Source organism: Chlamydomonas reinhardtii, chromosome 6 (genome assembly GCF_000002595.2).
Source record: "Chlamydomonas reinhardtii strain CC-503 cw92 mt+ chromosome 6, whole genome shotgun sequence".
NCBI lineage: Eukaryota > Viridiplantae > Chlorophyta > Chlorophyceae > Chlamydomonadales > Chlamydomonadaceae > Chlamydomonas > Chlamydomonas reinhardtii.
Genome location: NC_057009.1, coordinates 4,391,913 through 4,406,223, shown reverse-complemented (window position 1 = coordinate 4,406,223; position 14,311 = coordinate 4,391,913). Strand labels below are relative to the sequence as shown.

The 14,311-nt window shown below is 63.2% G+C and overlaps 1 protein-coding gene across 1 annotated transcript; it reads left to right on the top strand.

Moving 5' to 3' along the window:
• Window positions 1-3,904: 3,904 nt before the first annotated feature.
• CHLRE_06g278273v5 (uncharacterized protein) lies at window positions 3,905-10,760 on the top strand. The gene is made up of 6 exons (XM_043063188.1): window positions 3,905-4,022; window positions 4,361-4,529; window positions 4,813-5,455; window positions 6,237-7,233; window positions 7,317-7,656; window positions 8,382-10,760. The coding sequence occupies exons 1-6, from the start codon at window positions 3,933-3,935 to the stop codon at window positions 8,408-8,410; spliced, it is 2,268 nt and encodes a 755-aa protein (XP_042923891.1). The 5' UTR covers window positions 3,905-3,932; the 3' UTR covers window positions 8,411-10,760.
• Window positions 10,761-14,311: the final 3,551 nt, after the last annotated feature.

The window sequence follows — 14,311 nt, the reverse complement described above, 5'->3', positions numbered from 1 at the left end:
GACTGCGCGGATCAGGTCCGTTGGCAGCCCAAGGTCAAACATTATTTGTAGTAATCGGTCCTGGTCGATTGTGTTAAACGCGGAGCTATAGTCCACGTATACCGCATAGACATCTTTTCCATACAGTGCGGCATCCTCAAGGGCATGTACCAAATTTAGGACCTGCCTTTCGGTGTTGCAGTAGGCACGGAAGCCTTCCTGCGCTTCACTGAATAGCTGGAGGGGGCCAGCCAGTTCGCCAATGCCCAAGGTAAGCATGGACGTGTACAGCTTGTAGCAGGTATTTGCGAGCGCAATGGGCCGTTTGTTTTTTATGTCCAGGGCGTCTCCAGGTTTGGGGAGTAGCACGGTCTCCGATGCGGCCCAGGTTTCAGGTATTTGTGACTTGACATACATGATTTGCAGGATACAGTGGAGGTTGCGCTTCATGCCCGATGGCAGGATACGGAGCAGTTCGTTTGGTATGCCGTCAGGGCCTGTCGCCTTGTTTCTGGAGAGGTGAGAAATGCACTGCTCAAAATTTGCCGTGTCTGCCATGCTGGGGAGCATGGAGTGTGTGTCAGGGTGCCGGTTGCGGTCCAGTGTGAATTGATCTGTTGCGTCGGCTTTCTCAAATGGGTAGCCGCGTGTGGCGTTGCTGGGTAGTCGGAAGTCCCCAGTGCGGGTGCCGCGTGGTGGGGCGGACAGCTTTCGGAAGTGGGTTTCGAGTATGGCGAGGATGCTGGTGGAGTCAGTCGTCACCTCCCCAGTTTCCGGGTTCCGGACCGCTGGGAGACCCCGTTCCATGTCTTCCTTCTGAAAGATTCTCTTGTGCCCCTGTGCAGGGCGCGTGGCCAGGGTATGTTGCAGCGCTGTGGCAGCGGCCTCTCGCTGGGCTTTGGCGCGGTCCGCCACTAGCTGGCGGTGCTCGGCCTGGCAGGCCTTTATTTCGTTGCGCAGCTTTGCTGCTGCATTGGCGGCGTCTATCTCAGGTAGGGCCTGGGGCCCTTGCGTGAGGTTTGTCAGTTGTGTCTTCAGGGCCACTTCCTTGTCCCATAGGGGCTTTATCACCCGTGCGGTGGAGCGTGATGCGTGGTGTTTGCCAGTGAAGGGGGCTTTCCGGGTGCACTCTTCAAGGAGGCATGTTAGCCCGGTGTCCAGTGCGGAGGCAAGTTGTTCTGCAAGTTGGTTGATATCGGCCTTCTGGATGCTCGTGTCCTGCGCCAGGTCTCGGTGCATGACGCTGGCGGGGTAGCCTGTGGGGTCCATGCTGTGCCTTGTGAGTGCATGTTCAATTGATTGCGTTGCCTGCCTTGTTGCGGAATGCAGGTCGGCTGTTGCTTCCACCAAGGCTTCCTCAAGGCGGATAGCTGCGGCGGCCAGTTGCTTTTGTGTGACGGGCAGGGCGACCTCGGCCCATCGTTGTTGGGTCTGCTGCTGGGGGGCTGGGTTCCGGGCGCCGGCCTGTGGTGCCGGCCATAGCTGCAGGTCCGCGGCTAGTAACTCTGCGTGGACTGGTTTGTGGTCAAAGTTGCCTGCAACTGTACTGGTGTATTCACGCGCTTCTGTGCATGCAGCGCGCGTGGCAGGGCATAGGAGGATGTCGTCGATGCGACTGTGGTATGGGGCCATGCCCGGGCGTGTTTGTTCATATGACCATTCGGCAGTGGTAGTGGTGTCTCCGCGGATAGGGCGCAGGCCACTATCGGCAAGGAACCGCTGGTGGGCCCGGTCCGCCGTGTCGATGGGGCTGTCCCGCTCATGTGCTCGGGCGACGGCATTAAAGTCTCCCGCGGTGACTAGGTGGTGTCCGCACGCGTCCGCCCGGCCTACCACCTGCTGACAGTATGTGTAGATTGCCTTGCGGGTTTGCATGTCCTCTGGTGCGTAGATGCCCAGTACAGTGAGAGGCGTGCTCCTGGGGGTCTTAATTTGAACGTGTGACACATAGCCATGGAGTGTTGGTGGGGGCGTGTGGTGTGTGACACAGCCGAGGTCACTGTACCGGGCGGAGATGGCCACCGCTACACCAGCGCTACCGCGCGCTGTGGCCACGCGGGGAGTAGTGCTACAGTAGAGGCGGTATCCTTCATTTCGGAAGGCTCGCTTGATAGAGTCAGTCTTCCCTGTCAGTTTTGTCTCGGCGCCCATGAGTACTAGCTCTGGCTGGAGTGGCAGCGCCTGGGCGGCTGTGGGACTTCCTGCACAGCGCGTCTTGCAGCGGACTGGAGCCCGCTTAGTCAGCGCCACATCTGGCCCGTTTAGTTTTCTGCTTGTGTCTCCTCTGCCGGTTCTCCAGGGGTGTTGCTTAAGCAACCGACTTGTGGGGGTGGGGTGGGTTTGGGCGGGGCAGGTGCGTAGCGCTGGTTTTTCTTTTCTGGCGCGCGGTGGTGGTGGTTCTTGCGGTTAGGCTGTGGTGTAGGTGGGTGCTTGGGTTAGGTCTGGCGGTGTTTTTGTGCAACCCCTCCCGGGGGGCGGGGGGGCCAGCCTCCTGCTCTGTCTGCCGGGTCGAGGTGGGGTGGGGTGGGATGGATGGGGGTGGTTGGTGGAGGTTTTCGAGGTGTTTGATTGCTTTCTGTTTTCTTCTCTTTTCTTCTCTTCTTGCCCTGTCAGGGTTCTGGTCTCGGGGACCAGGCTGCTTTCAGGCAGCAGGGGGGCAGCGCGTCTGCCCCTGTTCAACCTTGTAAGGATGATTCCTCAAAAAAACAGCGGAGCCACCAGTGACGGACGCGGGCTTCATGCTGGGGGACCGCATGGGTGTGTGGGCCTCAGGCCCGCGGGGGGCGGGCGCGCTGCTGTGGAGAACTTTGCGGGCCACCTTCTTGTATGCCGTCTGGTGTGCGTACTGGTCCCGCGAGCCTGCTAAGCAGACGTCGGAGCATGTGGTTCGGGAGGTGGTCAGCGAGCTGCGCAGGGTGATGCAGCTGCGTTTCACTGCCGCCACGCTAACCCCTGAAACCCTGTCGGCTCTGCCCACACAGCTCCTCACCGCACAGCTCAAGGCGGCTAAGCTGGAGCACTTTGTTGCCATCTGGACGGCGGGTGGCGCGCTTTGTGAAGTGGAGGAGGTTCGGGGTGGGTCACCGAAGTTGAACTTGCGGCTGACGCTTGCATCACCTGTGCAGGCCCCCTACATTTTCCTTTTGGGCGGCGTTTCTTTCCAGGCGCTGGCGTGGCATATTATCGTCATCAGCTTATCTGGCGCCCATGTGTTTTAGCCCTGGCTGGCGTCGCAGCGCCTGGGCGGCTGTGGGCCTTCCTGCACAGCGCATCTTGCAGCGGGCTGGAGCCCGCTTAGTCAGCGCCACATCTGGCCCGTTTAGTTTTCTGCTTGTGTCTCCTCTGCCGGTTCTCCTGGGGTGTAGCTTAAGCAACCGACTTGTGGGGGTGGGGTGGGTTTGGGCGGGGCGAGTGCGTAGCGCTGGTGTTTCCTTTTCTGGCGCGCAGTGGTGGTGGTTCTTGCGGTTAGGCTGTGGTGTAGGTTGGTGCTTGGGTTAGGTCTGGCGGTGTTTTTGTGCAACCCCTCCCGGGGGGCGGGGGGGCCAGCCTCCTGCTCTGTCTGCCGGGTCGGGGTGGGGTGGGATGGGTGGGGGTGGTTGTTGGTTTTTTCGAGGTGTTTCCTTTCTGTTTTCTTCTCTTTTCTTCTCTTCTTGCCCTGTCAGGGTTCTGGTCTCGGGGACCAGGCTGTCTTCAGGCAGCAGGGGGGCAGCGCGTCTGCCCCTGTTCAACCTTGTAAGGATGATTCCTCAAACAAAAAAAGCCGTCGGCAGGCGTGGGGGGGCCGCCGGCGGCCAGGCGTCGCACTGCCGATGCTGGGCCGGCTGGCGCGCAGGGTTCTGGTCTCGGGGACCGGCTGTCTTCAGGCAGCAGGGGGGCAGCGCGTCTGCCCCTGTTCAACCTTGTAAGGATGATTCCTCAAAAAAAAAAGGCAGGATCAGAAGCTGCAAGTTGTGATGCGGCGGTACTTGGCCGATTTGGCAGAACTCAATCTCCAGCAGCAACGGCGGGTAAAGCAACAGCAGCAGCAGGAGCAGCAGCGCCAGGTGCAGTCGCTTATGCCCCGGACCGGCTCCCGGTTTGGGGTCCTGGCCACGCTCAGGTGACAGGACGGGGCAGGGGATGGCGCTGCCACGGTTTTTTTTTTATTGAGGAATCATCCTTACAAGGTTGAACAGGGGCAGACGCGCTGCCCCCCTGCTGCCTGAAAGCAGCCTGGTCCCCGAGACCGGTGGCGTCCGGGCGTGGGCGACGGGTGCAACCAGCCGCGCACGCACCACAGCCGCCGCCGCAGCAACAGCCCCGCTCCAAAGGGCGCTGTGGCCCCGCCCAGCTCCCGCAGCAGAGGGCAGGGCGCTTGGGCGGCGGGCTGCCTCCCCCGCAGGACGGTGCTAGCTCGCCGCCGCACGTGCCCACTGGGCGGCCGGCCGGGGGACAGCACGCTGGTGGGGGCAGCGGGTCGGGGCGCCAGGGTGGAGGAGCGGGGCGGGCAGTGCCCCAGCCGCCGCCCCAGGCGGGGCCGCCACTGCAGACGTCACAACCGGCGGGTGGTGGTAAGGGCAGGGGCAGGGGCAGGGGCCTGGGCGCGCCGGCTGGGGTTTCGGCCGACACGGCTGGGCGCGCTGGTGGGGGTGCGGGCAGTGAGGCGGAGTACGGGGCCGTTTGCCTGACCCGCGACACGTGTGTCGCCATCGGCTCTGACCTCGTGACGCACCAGAACCGCTGCGCAGATGTGCAGGGGTGGGGTGGGGTGGGATAGGTGGGGGTGGTTGGTGGCGGTTTTCGAGGTGTTTGCTTTCTGTTTTCTTCTCTTTTCTTCTCTTCTTGCCCTATCAGGTTCTGGTCTCGGGGACCAGGCTGCTTTCAGGCAGCAGGGGGGCAGCGCGTCTGCCCCTGTTCAACCTTGTAAGGATGATTCCTCAAAAGAAAAGGGGTATGAGTGGGCGCAGCTTGGCCGCGACGCGCTTGGTGGCCGCCTCCTCGGCTACCTCCGTGACCAGGGCGCCACCGTACCGGACTGGGCCGTCTGCCGCGTGCCGGCCGGCCGTACCGCCGTCCTGGCACAGCTGCGCGACGAGTTCACTGGCTGGTGGCGCCTGTACTCTGCCCAGCCTGCAGGCACGCCCCTGCCTTCCGACGTGACGGAGCAGCTGGATGATGCCGCGCAGCAGGTGCAGACGGCCTACATGGACTACGTGCTCCTAGACGCCCGCACCCTGCGGTCCGCTAAGCGTGGGCCGGCGGACCCCGGCGGGGCCGGGGGGCCCAGCCGCCGGCAACGCCAGCACCGCAGCCGCAGTACCTCCAGCCTCATGAGCCTGGGCAGCGCTCCACTGCGCCCCGGCGGTGCCAGCTCAGGCGCCGCTAGCATGAGCACCAGCAGCGGCGGCGCGCCCCCCAGCCAGGGTGGCGGCCGCAGCCGCAAACGCCACAGCAGCAACAGCAACCGCAACCGCCACGGCGCTGCCGTGGCCGGCGGGCGCTCATAATGCGGCCACCAGTGGGAGCGGCGAACCTTCGGCTGCTGACAGTGAATGTCAACGGCCTGGGCTCGCCGTTCAAGGCGCGGGCGCTGGTCTCGCACCTGCAGCAAGTTGGGGCGGATGTGGCGATGGTGCAGGAGACCCACGCTACTGACACGACGGCGCTGGAGTCTTGCCTTCGTGCCGCGCAGGGGGCGTGCCTTCCGTGGCGCCACTGCCTCGCTGCCAGCCCGGCAGCGTCGCCCCACTCCTGTGGGACGGCTGTCCTGGCGCGGAGTCGGCTGTCCCTTCCAGGCTGCGTACTGCAGCCGCCGTCAACGGATGCAGCGGGCCGTGTGGTATGTTGGGATTGGGACGTGGGTCACCTGCGCCTGCGCTTCGTGTGTGTGTATGCGCCCACGGCCGTGGCGGACAAGCCTGCTTTCTTTGCCGGGCTGCAGCCTTACCTGGCCTCAGACAGGGTGCTTGTTGTCGGTGGGGACTGGAACTGTGTCACCGATGCCAGTCAGGAGGCGGCCCCTAGCCCGTCACGTGCTGCAGGTGCCCCGCAACTTGCCAGCCTCCTCGCCCAGTTTTTTTTTTGAGCAATCATCCTATCTAGTTCAGTCTGGTGGACCCTTGGGCGAGCAAGCGTGGCGGCGCCAAGGGCTACACGCATCCGGCCACACCCAAGCCGGCCACTCCCGCACGCCTGGATCGGTGGTATGTCAGTGCCACCGCAGCGCCCTGGGTGGTGGATGTCGCTCGCACGTATGGGGTGCCTGGGGACCACAACAGTGTGCTGCTCACCCCCGACCTGCCGCATGCGCACCGGGAGCAGTGGCGCTTCCCCACGTACCTGCTGTTTCACCCCTCGCTGCGTTTGGAGCTCGAACAGCGCTTGGAGGCGCACGTTGCCGCAAATCCCGTGGCCAGTACAGGTGACGGCGCTTGCACGCAATGGGAGGCGGACAAGTTCTTCTTGCGGGAGGCCGCCACCAGCATCCACCGTCGGCATGCACGCCAGACCCGGGATGGGCTGCATGGCGTCGTGCTGGCCGCAGACGCGGCCGCTGCCCTGGCCGACCGGCCGGGTGCCAGCGCCGCGCAGCTTCAGGCTGCGGCCATGGCCAACTTGGCGGTGCGAGAGGAGCGGGCAGCTGCCGCAGCGGCCAGCCACAATGCCCGCGCTGCACTGATGGAGGAGCATGGGGAGCGGGGAACTCGCTGGTTCCATCGGCAGGCTGACGAGCCAGCAGCCGGCGCGCAGGAGCCCATCACACACTTGAAGGTGCCGGGGCAACCGGCGCCTGTGGCGCTCACGGGGCCGGGCACGCGCAACACTGTCTCCGCAGCCGCCGCAGCCATGTACAGCAGCACCAGCCCCACCGGCCTGTTCCGCGTGCAGCCGGTCTGTACGGCGTCGCAGCAACAGCTTCTGGCGGCCATTGACCGCAAGGTTCCAGCGGATCTGCAGGCCGCCGCAGAGGGGTCCGGTGACGGCGCCCTCAGTGATGCCGAGCTGATGGCAGCGCTGGCTGGCTCCGCCAATGGTAAAGCGCCTGGGTCGGACGGGGTCCCGTACGAGGTGTACAAGGTTTTCTGGGCGCTGCTGGGTCCGCGCTTGTGTGCTGCTGCTGCCGCTGCCTTTGCTGCCGCTGCAGACGCCCACGATGGCGGTGAAATGGCGGCGGCGCTGCCCGCCTCCTGGCGGGAGGGCATCATCACGCTCATCTACAAGGGCAAAAGCCTGGACCGCGCCGAGCTGGCGTCCTACCGGCCCATACATCACGCTGCTCAACTGCGCCATCCAAGGATAGGCTCGTTGGTCGCGTCAGTGTAGCGCGCGTGCGGCGCAGCTGACCACCAACGGCGCAGTCGCGGCTGGCGGAGCGGGAGGCGGAGTGGCAGCGTGCAGCGGCGCAGCTGACCACCACGGCGGCGCAGCACTTCCACAATAACCCGGTGGCTCTGGACCCCTGGCTCCACCGCACCTCCGCGGCAGCCGGGCAGCAGAACACGCCGGCGAGAGAACTGCAGTCGTATGCGTCCCCGTCCCAGCAGTCGGGTGAGGGGCCGCGGCGTTCCGCGCGGCTGCAGGAGCAGGCGGCGGGCGGGGCGGGGCCTAGCACGGGGCCTGCCACGGCGGCGGCGGCAGCAGCGGCGGCGGTGGAGGGCGACCCTCGCACGCCGCCCCCAGATGCGTCCCTTCTGCGGGGTACGTGGCGGAGGCTGTGGGCTGGCTTTCAGGCAGCAGGGGGGCAGCGCGTCTGCCCCTGTTCAACCTTGTAAGGATGATTCCTCAAAAAAAAAAAGACAGCCACGCCAGTCGGGGGGCTAAGGTGCTGGTGTACCGGCTGCAACATGCTTACCTGCCTTGCGGGCTGTACCGGGCGGGCAAGGGCATTCGGCCACGGGTGACCACGGGGTGCGGGGGGTTGGGGGCGCACTGTCCTCACCCCGCCTGCGGGCCACCTGGCCCGCGGGCGTGGGCCAGCCTGACACACATCTTCCTGGAGTGTCCAGCTTATGCGCAGGCAAGGGAGTGGCTGCAGCAGCTGTGGGCCTGCGTTGCGCCCCAGGCAGCGGAGCCACCAGTGACGGACGCGGGCTTCATGCTGGGGGACCGCATGGGTGTGCGGGCCTCAGGCCCGCGGGGGGCGGGCGCGCTGCTGTGGAGCACTTTGCGGGCCACCTTGCGGTGGTCTACCACCCTTGGCAGTAGGGCGGTAGTGCGTCTACCACCGCAACCTTGTAAGGATGACTTTAAAAACAAACCTCTTCTTGTACGCCGTCTGGTGTGCGTACTGGTCCCGCGAGCCTGCTAAGCAGACGTCGCAGCATGTGGTTCGGGAGGTGGTCAGCGAGCTGCGCAGGGTGATGCAGCTGCGTTTCACTGCCGCCACGCTAACCCCTGAAACCCTGTCGGCTCTGCCCACACAGCTTCTCACCGCACAGCTCAAGGCGGCTAAGCTGGAGCACTTTGTTGCCATCTGGACGGCGGGTGGCGCGCTTTGTGAAGTGGAGGAGGTTCAGGGTGGGTCACCGAAGTTGAACTTGCGGCTGACGCTTGCATCACCTGTGCAGGCCCCCTACATTTTCCTTTTGGGCGGCGTTTCTTTCCAGGCGCTGGCGTGGCATTTTTTCGTCATCAGGTTATCTGGCGCCCATGTGTTTTAGCTCTGGCTGGCGTCGCAGCGCCTGGGCGGCTGTGGGCCTTCCTGCACAGCGCATCTTGCAGTGGGCTGGAGCCCGCTTAGTCAGCGCCACATCTGGCCCGTTTAGTTTTCTGCTTGTGTCTCCTCTGCCGGTTCTCCTGGGGTGTTGCTTAAGCAACCGACTTGTGGGGGTGGGGTGGGTTTGGGCGGGGCGAGTGCGTAGCGCTGGTGTTTTCTTTTCTGGCGCGCAGTGGTGGTGGTTCTTGCGGTTAGGCTGTGGTGTAGGTTGGTGCTTGGGTTAGGTCTGGCGGTGTTTTTGTGCAACCCCTCCCGGGGGGCGGGGGGGCCAGCCTCCTGCTCTGTCTGCCGGGTCGGGGTGGGGTGGGATGGGTGGGGGTGGTTGTTGGCTTTTTCGAGGTGTTTGCTTTCTGTTTTCTTCTCTTTTCTTCTCTTCTTGCCCTGTCAGGGTTCTGGTCTCGGGGACCAGGCTGTCTTCAGGCAGCAGGGGGGCAGCGCGTCTGCCCCTGTTCAATTTTGTAAGGATGATTCCTCAAAAAAAAACTGCGACTTCAAGATGGTGTCCAAGGCCGTCAGCGCCCGCCTGCAGCCCATTCCAGGCGCTGGCGTGGCGTTTTATCGTCATCAGCTTATCTGGCGCCCTTGGGTTTTAGCTCTGGCTGGCGTCGCAGCGCCTGGGCAGCTGTGGGCCTTCCTGCACAGCGCGTCTTGCAGTGGGCTGGAGCCCGCTTAGTCAGCGCCACATCTGGCCCGTTTAGTTTTCTGCTTGTGTCTCCTCTGCCGGTTCTCCTGGGGTGTTGCTTAAGCAACCGACTTGTGGGGGTGGGGTGGGTTTTGGGCGGGGTGAGTGCGTAGCGCTGGTGTTTTCTTTTCTGGCGCGCGGTGGTGGTGGTTCTTGCGGTTAGGCTGTGGTGTAGGTTGGTGCGCCGCCAGTGGGACCGACGTGGCGTGAGTTCACAATCCCCATTTCACGCTCAAGGCGGTAGTAGAGAAGGGATGTGGTGCGCAGGCTGATGACACTGTGCATGTGTATGCGCGAGCAGCAGGATTTTGCTGATGTGGTGGTGGCACCCAGCGACCGGAGAAGGGGTTCCAAGGTGTTTGACACAGTGCCGCCGTGGCCCAGCGTCACAATCTGCTCCTTTTTATATACTACGTCCCAGCCTGCATCCCGCAGGGCGTCGGCTAGGCGAGTGTGCTGGGCTTGTTTCTGGTCACACTTTTCGCTGTGGTGGAGGTCTGATGTGTAACCAACTTCTATCAGGTAAACTTTGTGTTGCCATCGGCCGGCGGTTGTAAGGCCGCGAGGCCCACTAGCCCCCACGTCGGAGCGTGGTAGGGATGGGATGAACAGGATGTCAGGCCTCATCCTTTTTCGGTCGGCCTCGGGGATATTGTTGCGCAGCATCCATTTGGGGGGGCAGGTGCCCGCACAGTATTCGGGGCGTGCATCTGCACTGCTTGCGTCCATCAACATGTACCCGCCACTGTTGGCGCCATGGTGCAGGCATTCCGCGATCATACGGACGGCGGCATTGTGTTTGGCGATGCGGGCCCCAACAAGTTGGGGGTGCGCACAGTGGCCGGCAAGGTGGCCTGTGTTGCCCCGTTCGGGGGGGGATCCAGCGCGCTGGTGAATCGGGGCGCAGAGTGCACATGTGTCACTCGCACGTAGTTTGAACAGCGCAAGCCGGGCGGGGCAGATGAGGCCTCCCTGCCTGGCATTCTGGATGAAGCGTCGGAGGCTGTGCCCAGCGCCGGGGTGCGTCATGTAGGCGGTGCTGGCCCTAGTGTCCAGGTGTGGGGCGGACTCCGCCCACTTGGTCGTGTAGAGTGTGTGTTTGGAATGACCGCCATGGGAGGAAGGGTCTAGTGTTTTCAGGAGGCCTCGATTGAGGTCCGAGATGTAGTGCACGGTGGTAGAGCCGTCTTCCCGCATCCGGGTCGTTGCTGGCCACCAGTGTGCGGCGTGGGGGTTATTGTCAGCGAGCTCCGAGACGTCAGCCGGTTTAGTGCTTGTAGCTACGTCTGCTGCACCTTTATCGGCTTCTTCATTACCGTGCAGACCCGTGTGAGAAACGACTTTGAGGAAAACGGTGTGTGCGTCCCTCTTCGCTCGTGCATGGAGCAAATCGGCGATCGAACTCAAAAGTGCCTTATGTTTGCTCAGATGTAAGCGACGTGGTTCGTTAATAGCCCGTTTAATTAGATACAAGCTTGCAGCTGAGTCACTGGCAATGGTTAGCGTTTTCTTCGCGAACATACTAGTTTCACCTCCGAATTCTTCCAGGGCTGCACGAATTGCAGCGAGCTCGGCGCGTGTAATAGTGTTAGTGCAGCCAAATCCATTTGGGTTTACGTAGACAACACGGTCTTTATGCCAAGCACAAGCCCCAGCCACTTGTAGTTCTCTACCGTTTTCAGTCGTTGTCTTGGATACCGAGCCATCGGTCCATACAATTTCCTCGGGGTTGTGGGCCAGCGGCAGTGTACGTTGGAATTGTGTCCGATTCAACCTCGGTGTCGCTGGAGCTTCGTCAGGCGTGACCATAGTGGCAATGTTCAGGTGAGTTGCGAGGTACTTGGCATGTTTGGAGATGTGACGTGGGATGTGGGGACACGACGTGTTTAACGTGCCGGACCCGAGGTGGGTGTCAGCGACGGTTGCGGGTGCGTGGGGGCCGGCTACCAGTGAGGAGCGAAGGCCTTTCCAGCTCTGCGTGAAGGCGTTTAGCCCAGCTGTGTTGCCAACGGCAACTAGTATGGCTCCGCGTTGCTTCTGCAGGGGCACGTCAGTGCCGAGTCCAGGCTCCATCCCAGCTGTGCCTGGGGAGTCCAGTTCTCCGTTCGTCCAGGTGGCGAGTCGGCGGCAGAGCGGGTGGGTTAGCCACTGTGTGTGTGGGTAAGTTGCGCACTTTGGGAGGACTAGAATGGTCAGTGTGGGTTCCAGGGAGTTGTTGACTGTCTCGGCACTGGCGAGGGCCCATACGAGGGCCTGTCGTGAGGCATCAGGGTTTGCAGGAGGGTGTGCATAGTGGAGCCCCGTCCATGCAGTGCTGTAGGCATCGTGTTGGGCGCCGAACACCACATCAGCGGCTTCCCGGCTCCAGTATTCATCGGCATCGGTCGTGTGGTTCAGGGGTGAGGCAAACATTTCCTTGACCCTCCCCCTGCCGGTGTTTCGCAGGCTGCGCACAACGGCTCGGACGGTTGCCGAGGGGAGGGACGTCTGGTGCTGTGGTGCCGTCTTATGATCAGTTTGCCCCGGGTCGCGCCGGTATCGGTGCAGCAGGGCAGCCACCGCCTCCTCGAAGGCCTTGGTCCGGTTGTTGTTGGTCCGGTTGAAGCTTTCCCAGAGCGTTTGAAGGCGTGCGTAGGTGAGCATGCCGAGCCAGCGTCCGCTGGGTTCATAGACATGGGCCTCTCGGGGGAGGGCCCGGCCTGCTGTGGGGGTGGTGATGGCGTAGCTGCCTGGGGGGGAAACGTCGTGGTAGGGATCGCTGGGGACGGTAGAGATGATGGTTGCTGCGCGGGTCACCCGTGCACGCATTGCTTGATCGTCCGGGTCGTCATCGTGCCGGCCCTGGCGTTGCCGCATTGTCAGGTTGCGATCCTTCGGAGGCCGTGTGGGGCGGGCGGGTGCATCAGGTCCCGCTGCAAGTCGGTTGGTGTATTCTGAGATCAGCTCCTCCCACTCCAGGTCATGCTTAAGGTCACGCTCACGCTCATTGCTGTTTGCCCACGTAACTTGGCGCAGGAGACGAGTCGACCTTGATGAAAAGAGGGCCGCACGTGGGGCATGTGTTGTCTCGAGTGGCCCGGGCGCAGGTGCGGTGGGCGGCGCGTGTGTAGGTAGGATGCCGGCGGGTTGGGCCGCTGTTGCTGTGTCTGCGTCTGTCGTGCCGGCCCCGTCTGGGTGGGGCTGCATTGTGCGTGGGCGAGCCTGCAGTGGGTGCTTGTAGCAGCGCACGTCTGTGACCGTGGCGTAGCCCATGCGTGAGAAGGCGGTGACTAGGCCGGGTGGGATGACAGATGGCTTCCATTGGACCGCGAAGTATGGCTCGCGGGTGTTGGTTGTGTCCTCGCCCGCTTTGTGTTTGCGTGCAATTTCCTTATCTGTGGCAGTTTGTTGGTTTGTGCGGTACAGGATGGCCGCCAGCTCCTGGCCATCATTATCCAGGTCGTAGGTAAGCTGCGCATCTCCGTTGGTGCAGTCATCGGTGGGAGGGTGGACCAGGTCCTTGACTACACGTTCCCGGGCTAGTTTCCAAAGTGTTTGCTTGCCCCGCCGGCGAGACAGCCTGAGTGGTGAGGCTTGCTGCCTATCGTCCGCTTCCATCAGGTCGTGCTGACTATCGTCCACTTCCATTTGGTCGTGCTCAGGTGCTGCGGCGTCGACGTCCATTGGGTCCTCAGCGGCGGCCGCGGCTGGCTGCCCTTGGTGGAGGTAGGTTTGCACGGCGCCAGTAGACGGCATGGTCGCATTCGCAGTGAGCAGAGTGGTTATTGCGGGGGCCAGGGGCCGTTGCGTGCGGGTAACCGGGGTTCGGTTATTGAATGAAGGGGGGTCCCTTGAGTGGGGCTTGCAGAGGTGGTTGTGCCTGCTCATGTCTTTTGCCAGGGCCGTGAACACTGAACGTGCCGTTTTGTACCCACGTGTGCCAACGGCCAGGCTTTCGTCTCCATTTGTGAGGCGCATAGCCGTGCTGATTGCGGCTTTATCACCGGTGAGCAGGTCGTCGGGTGTTGTGCGCGTGTTTTCTGCAATGCGGGCCTTTTGGGCAGCGTGTTTCGTGACGCGGCGGGAGTGGGCAGTTGGGTGTGTGGGAGTGCGCATGACGGGCGTCTTCCGTGGCCGTGCCACCGGGTTATTGTGGAAATGCTGCGCCGCCGTGGTGGTCAGCTGCGCCGCTGCACGCTGCCACTCCGCCTCCCGCTCCGCCAGCCGCGACTGTGCCGCCGGCTGGGTCCCCGAACCCCCCGCCTGCTGTGCTGGCGCCGGGCACGGCATGGCTGCGGGGCGGGCCGGAGCCAGAGGGGCGGCCGGGTTTATTTTTTGAGGAATCATCCTTACAAGGTTGAACGGGTTGGCCGCGGTGATGGCCCGCCGCACGTCCTGCACCGTGTAGTCCGCCAAGCTGACACCCGCAATTTGGCAGAGCTCCGGGTGCACCACCACCCCAGCCTCCGGCGCCAGGAAGTACGGCGCCCGAGGCCACGCCCCCGCCCGTTCCCCTGGTGATGCTGCATCGTACGCCGCCCGCTCTTCAAAGACTCTCGGCTGGAGCACTTTGTTGCCATCTGGACGGCGGGTGGCGCGCTTTGTGAAGTGGAGGAGGTTCAGGGTGGGTCACCGAAGTTGAACTTGCGGCTGATGCTTGCATCACCTGTGCAGGCCCCCTAGGTTTCCTTTTGGGCGGCGTTTCTTTCCAGGCGCTGGCGTGGCGTATTATCGTCATCAGCTTATCTGGCGCCCCATGTGTTATAGCTCTGGCTGGCGTCGCAGCACCTGGGCGGCTGTGGGCCTTCCTGCACAGCGCGTCTTGCAGCGGGCTGGAGCCCGCTTAGTCAGCGCCACATCTGGCCCGTTTAGTTTTCTGCTTGTGTCTCCTCTGCCGGTTCTCCTGGGGTGTTGCTTAAGCAACCGACTTGTGGGGGTGGGGTGGGTTTGGGCGGGGCGACTGCGTAGCGCTGGTG

Excerpts from the sequence above, each read along its gene's own strand:
- CHLRE_06g278273v5 (XM_043063188.1), top strand. The coding sequence starts at position 3,933 with ATGCGGCGGTACTTGGCCGATTTGGCAGAACTCAATCTCCAGCAGCAA. Across the intron at positions 4,023-4,360 it reads AGCAGGAGCAGCAGCGCCAG|GACGGTGCTAGCTCGCCGCC; the intron begins GTGCAGTCGCTT and ends CCTCCCCCGCAG. Across the intron at positions 4,530-4,812 it reads GTCACAACCGGCGGGTGGTG|GTTCTGGTCTCGGGGACCAG; the intron begins GTAAGGGCAGGG and ends TTGCCCTATCAG.